Below are 15554 nucleotides of genomic sequence, written 5' to 3'. Positions count from 1 at the left end.
ACCAAGCCACATACTAGAGCCCAATTATAATAGTCTAAAAGACTAACCTAATTAGATAATCAGTTAAATATTAAGGAAGAAACGTACAAAACTTTATTAAAGACACTATTGTGAAATGGTGAGTATGTGAGTGTAAGCCACTCTCTTATTCTCTATTGAATTGATTTAGAAACCACAATTCTTGGGTGTTATTGGAATTAGAGTGAAGATTAAAAGTGTTCCTAAGTACTTCTAATCATTGTTTTTGAATTTCACTGCACCAAGATACGCTCTCTTGTTCTTATATTATGAAATTTACATAGTACATGTTATCAATTGCGAATGATTTGCATATGTTTTGTATGAGATACAAACCATGTTTTTCCAACAGAATATATAGATCTTATACTCTCAATAATTAATAAATAAAAATGGCCGCACATAAAAATTTTTTGTGTATGTTAAATATATTGAATTGTGTGCATTCTTTGAAAGTCTAGACAATTAATATACAAAGTTGTGTATATTCGTTGGAGTTTTGGATATTAAATGTACAAACCTTACACTCTCAATAATTTGTGAAGAAAAATATTCATACATCAAAAAATTGTGTATGTTGAATATACAAAATTTTATACATTCTTTGAAAAATTGTTTATATCAAAATAGAGAATTGTGTACATTCGTTGAAAAATTGTGTACACAGAATATACTTTTTTTTTTGATTCCTTGAAAGTTTAGATATTGAATGTATAGACTTTACACTCTCAATAATTTGTGAAGAAATTTTTTCCATACTTAAAAAGATCATGTACGTTAAATATACAAAATTGTATATATATATATATATATATATATATATATATATATATATTTAAATTGAGTAATTGAATTTGCAGAATTGTGTACATTCTTTGAAAATTTGTGTACATTTTTCAAAAAAGAAATTGTGCTATGAATATACTAAATCATGGCGATTCTTTGAAAAATTGTGTACCTTGAATATATTGAATTGTGTACATTCTTTGAAGGATTGTGTATGTGGAGAATACAAAATTGAGTATATTCTTTGAAAAATTGTGTACATTAAATATACAGAATTCTGTGTATTCTTTGAAAGTTTGGATATTGAGTGTACATACCTTAGAGTCTTAGTAATTTGTGAAGAAAATTGTCCACACATCAAAAAAATGTGTATGTTGAATATACGAAATCATGTACATTCTTTGAAGGTTTGGACATTAAATAAACAAATTTGTGTATATTTTTTGAAAGCTTGGATTTTGAATGTACAAATCTTACACTATTAGTAATTTGTGATGAAAATATCTACACATCAAAAAATTGTGTTAATTGTATATACAAAATTGTGTACGTTTTTTGAAAATTTTTTGTTTATTAAATATATAGAATTGTGTACATTCATTGAAATATTATGTTTTTTTTTTTTTTTTGAGGAAGAACATAACTTATTTTATTAAGTAAAACCAGCTATGTCAGCCAAAACAACAGGAAATAAAAGTGGTGGAACATCCTCCATCCACACTACACATCCGAAACACAAATAGCATGACGAGCTAACTTGTGAGCAACAATATTACCCTCTCTCTTTACGTGAGAGTAGTGTAATTCATTAAAAAAATTAACCTTATTTCTAATCTCATCCAACACCAAGCCCACGGTTGATAGGAAATCTGTATCATCACGCAAAGCCTTCACTAGCACAAGCGAATCTGTCTCAAGGATGGCATGTTGAAATCCCAAGTTTGAAGCAAATTGCATTGCTGTTTCGACAACCATCACCTCAATTTCCAGAGGGCTGTATGCCTGGGGAATTTGTTTGGACAGTGATCCCAAAACCATTCCTTCGCTGTCACGAATGACCACCCTGATCCTTACTTTGTTCTCCTTTGTGAACTTGGCCCCATCACAATTAATCTTCACCATCCCATGTTCTGGCGGTTTCCACTTCTGCGTCGAGAGAGGAGCAGTCCGAGGAGATGGAGGGTGCAGATTAACTGCTTGGAATTCTTGAAGTCGTTCCTTTGCCAATGGGGTGATTAAGTGTGGATTGCAGTTGGGTTTTTTTAGTCGAACTTGGTTTTGTTGAGTCCAGATAGACCATGTTATGACTGAGAAGAGCTCCAGGTGGTATTGGTGTTTGATCAGCCATGACAGCAGCTCTTTGAAGGTGATGAAGCTGACTGTATTTCGACAACTCCATAAGGTCAAGTCCTCCTAAACTACATCCAATTCACCACACGACCACAAAACATGGAGTGCTAATTCGTTAGCACAAGAACAACGATCACAGAGAGGATTCTCAATAATGGTTTGACACACCAAATTTTCCTTCGTGGGCAGAGAGTTTCGGCAAGCCCTCCATATGAAATTTTTTATTTTGTTTGGTACCTGCAATGACCAAATACCTCGCCATAACTCCCTATCCTCCATTAACCAAGCTGAAACTTCAGTATTTTCTTCCTCTAACTTCAAAAATTGGTACCCCGACTTGCTTGTATATGTGCCGGTTTGAGTGAAGGGCCAAAAAAGTCTGTCCTCCACCCTTTGTTATGGCAGCGGGATGGACTTGATCAATTTTGCCTCCTTAGGAATGAAAATATCATCAATGACTGAATGGTTCCAGCGATGTCTCGCTTCATCTATCAATATTTCGACCTTTGCATCTGCCATGGAATCAATGATGGGAGAGATTACCTTGGTTGGGTGTTTCCATGGCAGCCATGTACTCTGCCAAATGTGCAAAGACCTTCCATTTCCCACCCTCCACCTACATCCTCTAAGTAGCACATCTCGCCCATGTAAAATACTCCTCCAAGCATAGGACCCTGTTTTGCCTCCATTATAGAACAATTTGGGAAGAAACAGGCTTTGAAAATTTTATAGAAGAGAGAATCTGAATTTTTCAAGAGCCTCCAAGCATGTTTTGCCAACAAAGAGTCATTGAACATTGCTAGGTCCCTAAAACCCATACCCCCCCTCCATCTTTGACTTCGTCATTTCCTCCCATTTCAGCCAATGAATTTTTCTTTTATCTCCTCTTTGACCCCACCAAAATTTTTTGACCATTGATTCAATCTCATGGCAAAGTCCCAACGGGATTTTAAAGCACCCCATAGCATATGTTGGAATTGCCTGAATGACCGCCTTTATCAAAATCTCCCACCTTGCTTGAGATAAAAGCTTTACTTCCCATCCTTGTAATTTCCACCAAACTTTTTCCTTGATAAAATTGAAACTCTCCTTCTTTTTCCTTCCCACTAGAGATGGCAGCCCAAGGTATTTATCATAATGTACAATCTCTTGTAAGCCCAAAGCCTCCTTGATTTCAGCCTTAGTACCTACTAGGGTGGATTTACTAAAGAAGATGACTGTTTTGTTTTTGTTCACCTTTTGGCCTGACCCCTCCTCGTAAATCTCCAAAATCTCCATAATTTTTCTGCACTCCTTAATGGTTGCCCTGCAAAAAAGGAAACTATCATCTGCAAACAATAAGTGTATCAGTTGAGGGCCATTCCAGCAAATGGATAGCCCTTTTAACTCCCTCACTATTACAGATTGTTGTATAAGTCTGTGTAAGCCTTCCGTGCACAGCAAAAAGAGAAAGGGAGAGAGAGGATCTTCTTGTCTAATCCCTCTAGTAGATTGGATGAGACCTTGGGGTTCACTATTGACTAGGATAGAATATGTCACTGTTTTTTTGCACGCCACAATTAAACCAATCCACTTCTCACTGAACCCCATTTTTCTCATAACATTCTCCAAATACACCCACTCTACCCGGTCATAGGCTTTGCTCATATCAAGCTTTACTGCCATGTGGCCTGTTTTTCCTGTTCTCATATTATTCATATAGTGAAGTGACTCATAAGCAACAAGGATATTATCCGTTATTAACCTATTTTTTGTAAAAACTGATTGGTGTTTAGATATGGCACTTGGTAAAATTTTCTTTAACCTATTGGCCAACACTTTAGAGAAAAGTTTATACAAGACGTTACATAAACTGATGGGGCGATAATCATTGACACATTCAGGGTTTTTAATTTAGGGGATAAGGGTGATAAAAGTGTGGTTTAACGGATGTGGGATGGTACCTGAATTGAGCCAAGATAAAACTGAATTTGTGACATCGGCATCTACCACTCCCCAAAAATGCTGAAAGAACAAAGGTGGCATGCCATCAGGTGCTGGGGCTTTGAGAGGTGTCATTTGTTTTAAAGCTTCTTTTACTTCGAAAGCCATAAAGGTGTCAGTTAGAGCTGAATTCATTTCTTTGGTAATCATCAAAGGAATGTGCTCTAATTGAGGCCATTAGGGATCCAACCTTGAGGTAGAAAAGAGCTCCCTATAATAGTAAACCAACACTAATGATATCTCCACCAATTCTACTCTCCATATGTTGTTCGAATCCATAACTCCCTGGATTTTATTTTTCCTATGTCTCTTAGTAGCCCGACAATGGAAGAACTTAGTGTTGTTATCCCCATTTTTCAGCCAAAAAGCACATGATCTTTGGCTCCACATTCTTGCCTCTCTATCCAGCAGAATATTGATCTCCTCCTTTAATTCTCTAACCTGACCATTCTGCCCACTTACAATAGCAGCAGATTCAGCCTCCACCAAGAGAGCTTTTTTGTTTTTTTAACTCTTTCCTCACATTGCCGAAATTGTTATAGTTCCACCATGCTAGGTCCCTACCATAAATCTCCACCCTCCTTAGTATATCACTGTCATGATGCCCCACGAAATAGGAAGACCAAGACGCTTCCACCATTTCTGCACAGCGTTCATCTAATAGCCACATTTCCTCAAACTTGAAAATTCTTTTTTTGGGGGGAGGATCCAAACCCAAAAGGTTGATCAAAAGCGGTCAATGGTCAGAGGAGGTACTTTGTAGGTGTTAAACAATCGAACCCACGAATTTCAAAAATCAAGAGTCATTAGCCAAACCTCGGTCAAGTTGTTCCCAAATTGAATGTCCATCCTCAAAGCGTTTGCTCCATGTGAAATGGTTATCCACAAATCCAAGGTCCAAAAACCCACATTCATGAATAACATCTCTAAAGAGTTGTATTTGCCTATGTTGTCTGATTGCCCCACCTAGTTTCTCCTCCTGCCGAGTGAGTTCATTGAAGTCACCTGCACATAGCCATGGGGTTTATGGGTGGTGGTTTAAAGCTCTCAAACTGTCCCATGCTTCATTTTTCTTTTTGATGTATCTGGTTCCTCATAAAAACAAGTGAACCTCTACTCATGTTCAGAACCCTTATCAATCTAAGTGTCAATGTAGTATTATGATGAATCGATTACCTCCAAGTTCACTATTGATTTCCAAAAAAGAACAAGACCACCTCCACGGCCTTCCTTAGGTACTACCCATTTGTGTTCACATGGTGGGTTTAGGAATCACGTGGTGGGGTTAAATTTAGGATAGGGTCCAGAATCAAGGGTGGTGGGATGTTTCCATTTTGGTTGAGGTTTTTTGAATGAGATGCACGTGTTTCTTGGCTGTCATTTAGGGGAGTGAGTAATGGATTTGAAACCAAGGGTGAAGGTGGTAAGGAATTTCCTTTTTGGCTAGGGTGAGCTGGATTGATATCAACGGTTGGGGTTGACAAAGGTAATGAAGTTGTGTTTAAAGGCTGTGGGGCGTTACCTGTTTGGATAGGAAATTGTTGAAGTTTATTGTCATTAAAAGCCTTGTTTGATTCGGTTTCTTTCCATTCAAAGCTACGTGTGGCTGGAGAAGAGTTACAGCTGGCAAGAGTTTGGCTATGATCCATTAGAATCATTTTATTCTTGCTTTTAATGCTCGTAATTAATACCTCTAGTGGCATGGAATCCTTCCTTCCATCTCCGACTGTATCATCACTCGTGTGCTCCAGAGTAATTGAACCGCCCATTCTCTGCTTTTTCAATTCAGCCATGGACGGTGAGACTGATTTCGGGATTGAGGATTGCCTAGATTTGTAAAAACCTGGGACTGAGACAACCTACTTCCTTGAAGGGAAAAAAGGTGATGCTCTAAGACTTAGACCAAACTGCCTTTGCTCTGGTGTGAGTGTGCCTTCACTGTTCAACCATACCTCACAATCTTTGTCATCGTGATCAAAACAACTGCACCAATAACAAATGTTCAACAACTGTTTGTATTTGAAGCTGACCCATACTTCCTTCTCTCTTCCTATAGAAACCAATCGCCCTCTACATAAAGGAGTAGTGACATCCAAAGACACTCTGATGCAAACAAAGCTACCCCCCCTCAGTTTCTTGCAGGTTGGAAGAAGGTAACACCGTCCCTAAGACTTCACAAATTTTTGCTACAGCCCTCGCATTCATAAACTTTATCGGGAGGCCATGAACTTGCACCCAAAAAGTAGTCCTGTTGAATTGAAGCTCTTCGACTAAATTTTTCTTATTGTACCTTTCTAGAACCATTAGGTGTTTGTCGAAACTCCACGGGTCACTCTAAATCACTTTATCAACCTCTTCTTTGTTATCAAACACAAACAGTACCATATGGTTTCCCAAATTACGAACTTGAAAACCATTCCTTGAGCGCCAAAGTGGTGTAAAAGTTTTTGCTATGGCATCCACATTGACCGCCCTCTTAGTTAAAAACTTAGCAGCCAAGAAGAACTCTTGGGAACTCAATTCATCATCAAGACAGCAACCTGGTCCCTCCCTATCTGAAAGGGTAAGACGATTCCAATTGGAAGTTAAGTCATCCATGGTAGCTGGAAGCAAAAAAAGAAAATAGAGATATTTGACACAAAACACAAAAACTGTTTCCCACGAATCCCATGAAAAAGAGGAACTCCACAAGCTTTGAACTAACATTGTTAATTCAAAGAAAGACTAAAGCACCTCTATGAAGGAAGGGACCCCCTATTCTACTGTCTAAAAGAGAGCTAAAGAGAGCTTTCTTCGAGAGACAAAGAAACTTTTTATGTTTGTTGAATGTAAATAATTGTGTAAATTGAATTATATAGAATGGTGTAAATTATTTAAAGGTTTGGTTATTAAACTCTTAGAAATTTGTTAAGAAAAATATCAACTTTTCAAAAAATTGTGTTTATTTTTTGAAAATTATATGCATTAAATTTATAGAATTGTTACATTTTTTTAAAAATTATGTACGTACCAAAATAACTAAATTGTATACGTTCTTTGAAGGTTTGAATATTGAGTGTATTGGTCTTACTCTTTGAATAATCTCTGAAGAGAAATACCTACACATAAAAAAAAAGTGTTGTGTAAGGTCACAATTTGCACCCAAACCCCACAGTGAGAAGGGGATAGGCATAAAAAGCCCAATACAATGAAATTTGTAGAGAGTGGGCTTGAAATCTAGGTTCCGTGATGTTAGATAACAAAAAATGATGAGCTCGATTACAATGTCACACACAAGGAACTGTTTATGTGAAAGAATTTTATCCTCGGACACAAGTTGAAGATGATTTGTATTATCTCTTTTCAAAGATAGATTACAACTATGGATAGTGATGTGTACAGTGTTTTCTTTCTGTTTTCTCCGATCCCCTCTTCTGAGCGTCTTCCTTTTCCTTTTATATCCTCTACCTTCTTCTCCCCATCTTCCATGTATGGATCAGATTACTGATTTTGATCCTTGTCCCATCCACCACCCCTGAAGTCCTTGGAGGCAGCTGTAAAGCTGACCTCTGTTGCTTAGGCATCACTTTCCCATTAATGCGGCCGGAGAAGCAGTTGCAGAGCATTCAATGCGGTGGCAGTGGTAACAGCTTTATCTTAGATATTTTCACTGCTTTTCTTCTTATCTTCTATATCTACCATGTTTACCCTTACCTATAGGGTCTTCTAGAATATTGTCTGTGGACGTTAACTAGCCTTTCTCCTACCTCGGCTTTACATAGCCAAGGGCATACTCTTCCTCAGACCGCCTTCTTGGATACACTTGATCAGACATCACTTCTTTACCTATTAGTATTGCTTCATGGGTTGACATTCTCACATCTTCAGACCATTCAGTGTCCTTGGATTGGGCCTTTAGCCCAACAAATACTCTTGGACCAACCAAACACATATTCCTAGGCCCATTGACCCTACATGTTGAATAAACGAAATCATGTAAATTATATATTATGTTTTTGATCAAAATGTAAATTATATATTATTGTTTTATTTAGTTGTTTCCAATTAATGACAGCATTTGTTACATGCTTATGGATTTGAATTGTTTTTCAAAATGCAAAGTTTAATTTAAATCTTGATGGAAAATTGAATAAAGGGCATGACTACTTGTCGCACTAGACAATCGTCTAGGAAAGATATCCCATTAAATGTCGTTTATTACTTATAATGATAACTGAGTGTTAATGCCCACTTTGGCAAGGAGGCCCAATGGCAGGATGAAGCCCAACAATATGAGAGGAAAATAGTTGGTAAATTGAGAAGAAAACCGTTAAGCCCGAATGGCAGGAATATTGGATCATAAGCCTAGAAAATAATAAGTGGGCCTCAAAGAAAGCAAGCGGGCCCAAATGAGCCTAGAGAAAGAAGTAGTACACCCATGAGCAATATGAGAAATAAAAAGCAAGCAAGAATGGGCCAAAGAGACCTGAAATAATGGATTAAGTGAGTAAGGGGTTGGTGGGAAAGCCCATAAAACTCAAAAGTAAAGGATATGATAAATTGAGCCAGAGAAGCCCAAAAGACTTAGCAAAGGCCCATGGGAATAAAGAATTGGAATGGGCCGATGATGTCCAAGTAAAGAAAATGGGCTGAGGATGCCCAAGGAAAGGAAAAGGGCCGAGGATGCCCAAAAGGATGGAATGGGCTAAGGAAGCCCAAAATGGCATGAATATTAGCCCAATGGTAATACTGAGCCACTGGAATTAAACAAAGGGAAAGCATACAACAAGCCCAGCAAGCATGGGTCAAAAAATAGCACAGCAGGAATGACATGATGGCATGGCAGAAGTGCCAACAAACTCGCAAAAGTGGTAAAGAACGGATTAGAGAAGGAAAAACCCATAATCAGGCAAGGCCTAGCCTAGGAAGGAATTGAGATATAAGGAACGAAGGCTCAGAGACTCATTCACGCCACAAGAGGTCAAGAATGAGCAGAAAAATGCACAGACGAGCCTTCAGGTCATGGCAAACGCATGAGTAGCAAGCAAGCCATGGACATATATGGAAGTGGAGCACGCACAGGGCTCAGGCACCACCAACCGGTACCCAGCCAATACAGGAGTGGTGGGTCATGGGTCAGAGGTAAGAGATAGTATGGTCTGGCGGTGGGGAGAAGGGGAAAACCTATTATGGGGTTCCTACTCAAGCTCTTTTGGGGGAAATGACCTGCTAGGATAACATACTACCCAAAATAAGGAAAGATGAGTTGGAATCACTAGGTGTATGCCATGAGGGATAGTGAGAGAGAATCTCACCCTTATCTGGATGGAAATGCCACAACGAGCAAACAAATAAAATAAGACTCTTTGTCTGGTAATGAAATGTGGCACGACCAGTACAGGTAAGTGGTGGTGGCTAGGAAGCTGACAGACCAGTGGGTGGTCTGGAAAGATACCCATGCCCAGACAAAAGCGGTTAAGAGGAAAAATAGTAAAAAATCATCACAACAAACAGTATAAAAGGGTCCTCCGCCATGCATGGAACAATAACATGGAAAAAGAAGGCAGCAGAAAACATAACAACACTAGAGAGAACAACGAAACAAGAGAGTAAAAACAAAGCAGAAAATTGAGAAAGAAAAAGAGTTAGAAAGCAAAAACAGAGAGTAGACAATAGAGTGGTAGCAGACATGCACCGATAGGCTAATCCCTTCTCTCCCTCTAAAAGCCTTCCCTCTAAAAGCCTACCCTTTAGTAAGGATTAAAGAATTTGAGCATAAAGCAATTAGACCCATTCTTTCAAAGTGGATAATTTTCGTGGCAGGATCTCCCGTGAGGTTACCCACATTGAAGAAGTGGTTCCCTTCTTGGACTTAACTTCATAAGGCAACCAAGCATGACAGATTGATCATTTATTCTTTCATTTTATTGATAAAGCATTGGTGTTATTTCCCTTTTATTATTTCCACCTTATTTATATTGCATTTATATTGCTGCATTGCCTTTTCCTTTTATTTCATTTAGTTTTTCCTGCTGATAGTAGGCATATTTCCTTTCATTGTTGTTATATTACACTTGCCTGCCATAACTTTTTTGTAACAGTTCTCTCTACCATGAGCATGTTACCAAAGTTTTAGCAAAGAGGCCTTAGTTTGTGCACAAGTCGGTTTGGGGTGTATTGCAGCTAAGTCAATCCTGACTCTCCAACTCAAAACCTTTGAGGCATAGCGTGGCAGGAGGCAGCCTAGCTAGTCGTTGGAAAAAAGGCCCACCACACTGAGTTCTATTAATGGGTGTCATTGGGACACTTGTTACTGGACTATTTAAAAAAAAGTTTTGATACTACTTTTAAGGTAAATATAAAAAGTTGTTAAAAAATTAATTGTTTTTTTTTTATAAAAAATTTCTAAAAATATCTCATAAAACAATGTGCTTAGGGTATCCATTAAAATTTCCCATAATAGCCAACCAAGAACTTATAATGTAGCATAAAAATCTCTAATGTATTTTTCTTTAGAACAAAACTTAGGGTATGTTTGGTAGACTGTAATAGGCACTGTAATGTAATAATTATATCCATGGTTTAGTTATTTAGTAGATTGGTTATGTTTCTATTATAGAGAATAATCATTCCTTATGAATAACTATTCTTTAAAATGAGGAATAACTATTCATCTCTAAAAGGTATGTAATATATATTCCTCAGTAAGTGTATTAATTTCTACAATTAATATGTTTCTAAATAAACAAACTTTCCATACGCACATAACAATTATGAAAATAAAAAATCATAAAAAATAACGAATCTCTCTTTCAAATTTAAAAAATATTATTTTTTAGGAAATATAATTATATAAATAAGATATTTCTTAAAATATATTTTAAGTTTGATTTAAAATATTTTCATTCCATTGTCTTCAGGATTCTATTATTATATTGTCACAAAAAAAAAAAGAATAGTAATAAGCATTACATTACAACATTTTGTATTCCTTATAATATCTATTCCTATTTCTATATAATTACCGTTATAGCCTACCAAATGTGCCCTTAGGTACAATATTTAGGTGTTATTTCTTAATTCATTTATTAAAATTTAGCCATATGATGATAGTTCTTTATCATCGAACCAAGACGCTAATCGGTTTTTAGTGTTAGTGTAGGCGATGATTGAATCCCAGATTTCTTATTCAACCATTAGAGACTTTACTAGTTGAGCTAACTAGAACCCACAGTATAAGGTTACAATTTTACTCAATAAAATAAACGTTACTACATATATTGTGAAAATCTAACCGTTGAATTGCATGTTATTTACGTTCTCAATACACATGTCAAATTTTGTGTCAATTGAATATTATTTATTATATGATCTATAAGCTTATATTTTAACTATAATTTTAAACTTTAAAAACATGCAATTTAAACAATTTATTATTGACATAGTTATTGATCTTTAATTTTCTAGAAATTAAACAATTTATTGTTAACATAGTTATTGATCTTTAATTTTCTAGAAATTTTGAAAGCATGGAGGATATAAGAAGAAGATGTAATCAAATGGTGAATTTATCAAAATTTTACTTTCAATAAAAAGATATTGAGTAAGGTTAGCTTACTAGCCTTAGGTTATAACTAATTTTGTAGTTAAATTTTGTCTTTTTAGTTAAGTATTACCATGTGACTAAATTTTAAGAGGGAGAATCGAAAGAACAATACTTAAGTATTGTACTTAAAATTTTCCATTTTCCTTAAAGATTTAAAAAAAATCCCTTGTGTTAATAGGAAAGTTGAAAAAGAAAAAAGAAAAAAGAAGAAGAAGATAAATTTCGTTTCAAACCACATAACGAGCAGATATATTCAAACTAAATTTCATACTAATTTAAAATTTTTCATATTCAATCCTGCATTCTTTTAAAGATACTGTTCAAACCATGCAATTATTTATTTAGGGAGATGCATCATGCAGCTAATAAATATCTAAATAAATCTAATATATATCTAAATAAACCTATTTCCTAATCTACATAAAATCATTTCATTTAAACATTTCTTGTTTTCAACACCATTCATCACATATTTATAATCTGAAATTTTGAATTGAATTATTTTGAAAGTGCATAGTTTAAGTTTCTAAATTAAAAAACATGGCTAATAATAAGTAAAAAAAAATTGGATGGCATAGCTATTAATATTTAATCTTTTGAAAATTTTAAAAGCATGAATGATGAATTTCTTAAAAGTGAATTTTTAATTATTAGCTACAATCAAGTTTGTAGCTAAACTTTTTTCTTTAAAAAAATATGAAATGAAATTAAGAGAACTATTTGTAGCCCAAATCATGAACTTTTTTTTTCCTCCAAATATTTAGTTTTTGCAAAAAAAAAAAAAAAACTCTACCCAAAGGGATTTAGTTATATCGTTTTGTTTGAAATTTAATTTTGCTAAAATCAAGTTCTAGGTAAAATCAAGTTTACGCTTTGTTTGTTTCACTGTAAAATATTTTACATTGAAAATATTTTCAAGAAAACATTTTCATTTTATAGTGTTTGGTTACATACTTGAAAAATCATCACAAAATCATTTTCAAGTGTTTGTTTTGAAGTAAAATGTAAACATTTTACTCTCTCACAATCCATATGATCAGTGCAAATCCAACCAAATTAGAGCCTAATTCGGTCCATTTGGAGCTATTGAAGCATCATCGGTGAATCCAAAGTCACAAAAAAAAAAAAGAATGCCACATTTAGTGTGCGTTTGGGACAAGTTGAAAATTTCAGCTTATTTTTGCTATTATTCATGGGTCCTATTGCACTTTTTGGTACTATTCATGGGTTTCATTATACTATTTAACTAATTTTTACCTTTATCTATAGTACTTTCAGCAAAAAGTTTTTAGTTTTAGCCAAATAGGTTGTTCTCAAACGAACGCTTAGATGAATTAGATCTATCCCAAGAAGCCACCAACGAAACCCATCCAAACAACCATGCCTTCGTCAAGCCACCATCAACTCTTTGTTGTCGGAAAATGAAACCCATACCCAAAATCCATCAAACAACCCACTGACGTCTTCCGTCAAGCCACCATCACCCCACCATTGTCGATAATGCAAAACCATACCCAAAATTCATCAAACAATTGAGACCCATAATCCATCAAACTCAAAAACCTCTTAATCACTAGATTCATTGCAATTCAACACATAAAAAGAACGCTTTGCCGCAATCTGACCTCCAAAAATCCAACTCTACAATCTCAGAGCCGGTGGAGATCTCTTCACTAAATGGTTCTAATCTCTTCAATCTAGGTTTTGAAGGGTGTTTTTCGAAGCTAAAGAACTGGATCATAATTGGTAGTGGGTGACATCGATAATAGGTGTCGCTTCTGGTGGGTGGTGGTTGTGCAAAAGAGAATGGTTTGTGAGAGAGGAGAGATTTTTCCAAAATGTAAAATTTTTTACGCTTATTTTAAGCGTAAAACATTTTACACTTGTACACTGAGTTTTACTGGTCAACTAGAAAATGTTTCTAGTTTGACCAACATTTTACAACAAAACAAACACTAACAAATGCTGAAAAATATTTTACAGAAAATGTTTTATAGTGAAACAAGTAGAACGTTAAGAGCTTGTTTGGTTTTAAAAAAATGGTCACTTATCACTCATTGCTCAGTTTTCATCATCCATCACTCATCACTCATAACTCATTACTCAAACTCTATTTTTCACTCACTTAAAATAAAACTTGTTTGGTTTCATATATTGGTATCTATAACGCAGAATTTTGCATAAAATGGTGGGACCCATTTACTGTGTTGGGTCTAAACAGGTGGTTGCCTACCCGTGTGCCCCTTCTCTTTCTTCCTTCTCTTTCAATAATTTCTTCATTTCAAGCCTCTTTCATTTCTTCAGTTCTTACTTTCTTTTCTTCCATTTTTGTACGGATTTTCCAAAAGAAAACTCAAACTCACAATCAAAACAAAGAAACCTACCAACAATGTCTAAAACCCAAAAGAAAACTTCATTTTTAGAAACACCAAACCCAAAAGCCATGGCCCCAAATCTAGAAATACCAAACCCAAATCAAATCCCATTTTGAAACAAACCCCAAAACCCAAAACAAAAATCTTTCACTTAGAAACACCAAACCCAAATCAAACCTAGATCTTGATCTTTTCTTTCGGCTCATCTCTGGTGATTGGTGGCGATGGTAGGCAGATGTGGACAGCCTTGGAGGGTCGATGGGCAGTTGTGGTGGTGATGGCAGAATCGGCCACCATCAACAGCAAACCCAGCAGAATCGGCCACCATCAACAACACCACCACCAACGGCCAAACACACCAACATCCATACAAACCCACCTCCATCACAACCAAAAATTCAAACCCATCAACACAGATCGAAAACTCAAAATTGCGACTCCCTCACCAACACCGGAAACTCAAACCCGTAAACATAGCAAATCCAAACTCATAAATCTTTAGATCATAGATCCGTTGGTTCAATTGATGGCGAAGGAAGATTTTAGGATTTTCAACCCTTCCTTGGTTGAGCTTGAACTAAGAGATTTGTGGTGGTGGCTTGTGGTAGAGGCAACTGGTGGTTTGTGGAGGAGCAGTGGAGGTTCGGTGGAGAGCTAGAAGAAACTAAGTTAGAGTGATCGGTGGAGGCTCTGTGTAGAAGATAAAATGAAGAATGAAGAAATGAGGAGAATAGAAAGAAAGAAAACTAAAAAGAAAGAAGAGAGAGTCTGAGAAAGAGAGAGTCGTTGGTTGCACTGGCATGACATGACCAGACAAAGCTGTGGATTCCATAAGTTGAATGAAATTACCATATTGCCACTGAGTTTCAGTTTTCAAGTTTTGAAAACACCCAGAACCTGTTTTCATTTTCCATCACCCACATCCATTTTTTTGAGTAATTGAGTCATGAAAACAGTCACTCAAAACTTCTCCAAACAGATGCTCAATCGTGGGTCCCACTCAGTTTTCATCCCATCCAAACAAGCTCTAATGAACTTGAGTTTTAAGCAAATAATCATTTATGTGAATCATTTGATGTGTCATTTTAAAATAAAATATCCCATGTGAAACTAGAGTTCAATAAATTCGAATTCCATCCAAAACTTAAAACTGAGAGAGGTGAGACAGATGTGTTTTATGTTTGACTCGAGTTTCATGCGAGAAGTTTTCATTTAAAATGCCACATCAGACGGTTCACATTAGCACCCATTTGCTTGAAACTCGATTTTAGTCAAATTAAGGAGGCTATATAACTAAATAACTTCAAATAGAGATCTTTCAGTAGTAATTTTTTTTTTTTACAAAAACTAAATATTTGACAAAAAAAAAAAAAAAACCCAAATCACATGACTAAACGGTGAGTGGCACGTGACACCGTGAAAGGAACCGAAACGGCAGCGCAACATAGAACCCATGA

The 15554-nt window shown here is 36.0% G+C and overlaps 1 protein-coding gene across 1 annotated transcript; it reads right to left on the bottom strand.

Annotated features, from left to right (window-relative positions):
- Nucleotides 1-4314: 4314 nt before the first annotated feature.
- LOC142616407 (uncharacterized) lies at nucleotides 4315-4807 on the bottom strand. Its single transcript, XM_075789268.1, has 2 exons — nucleotides 4661-4807; nucleotides 4315-4578 (listed from the first exon to the last, which is right to left on the bottom strand). The coding sequence occupies exons 1-2, from the start codon at nucleotides 4805-4807 to the stop codon at nucleotides 4315-4317; spliced, it is 411 nt and encodes a 136-aa protein (XP_075645383.1).
- Nucleotides 4808-15554: the final 10747 nt, after the last annotated feature.

The sequence above is a fragment of the Castanea sativa genome, chromosome 11 (genome assembly GCF_040712315.1).
Source record: "Castanea sativa cultivar Marrone di Chiusa Pesio chromosome 11, ASM4071231v1".
NCBI lineage: Eukaryota > Viridiplantae > Streptophyta > Magnoliopsida > Fagales > Fagaceae > Castanea > Castanea sativa.
Note: the sequence above shows the minus strand (reverse complement) of the source record. Positions and strands in the feature narration are given on the sequence as shown.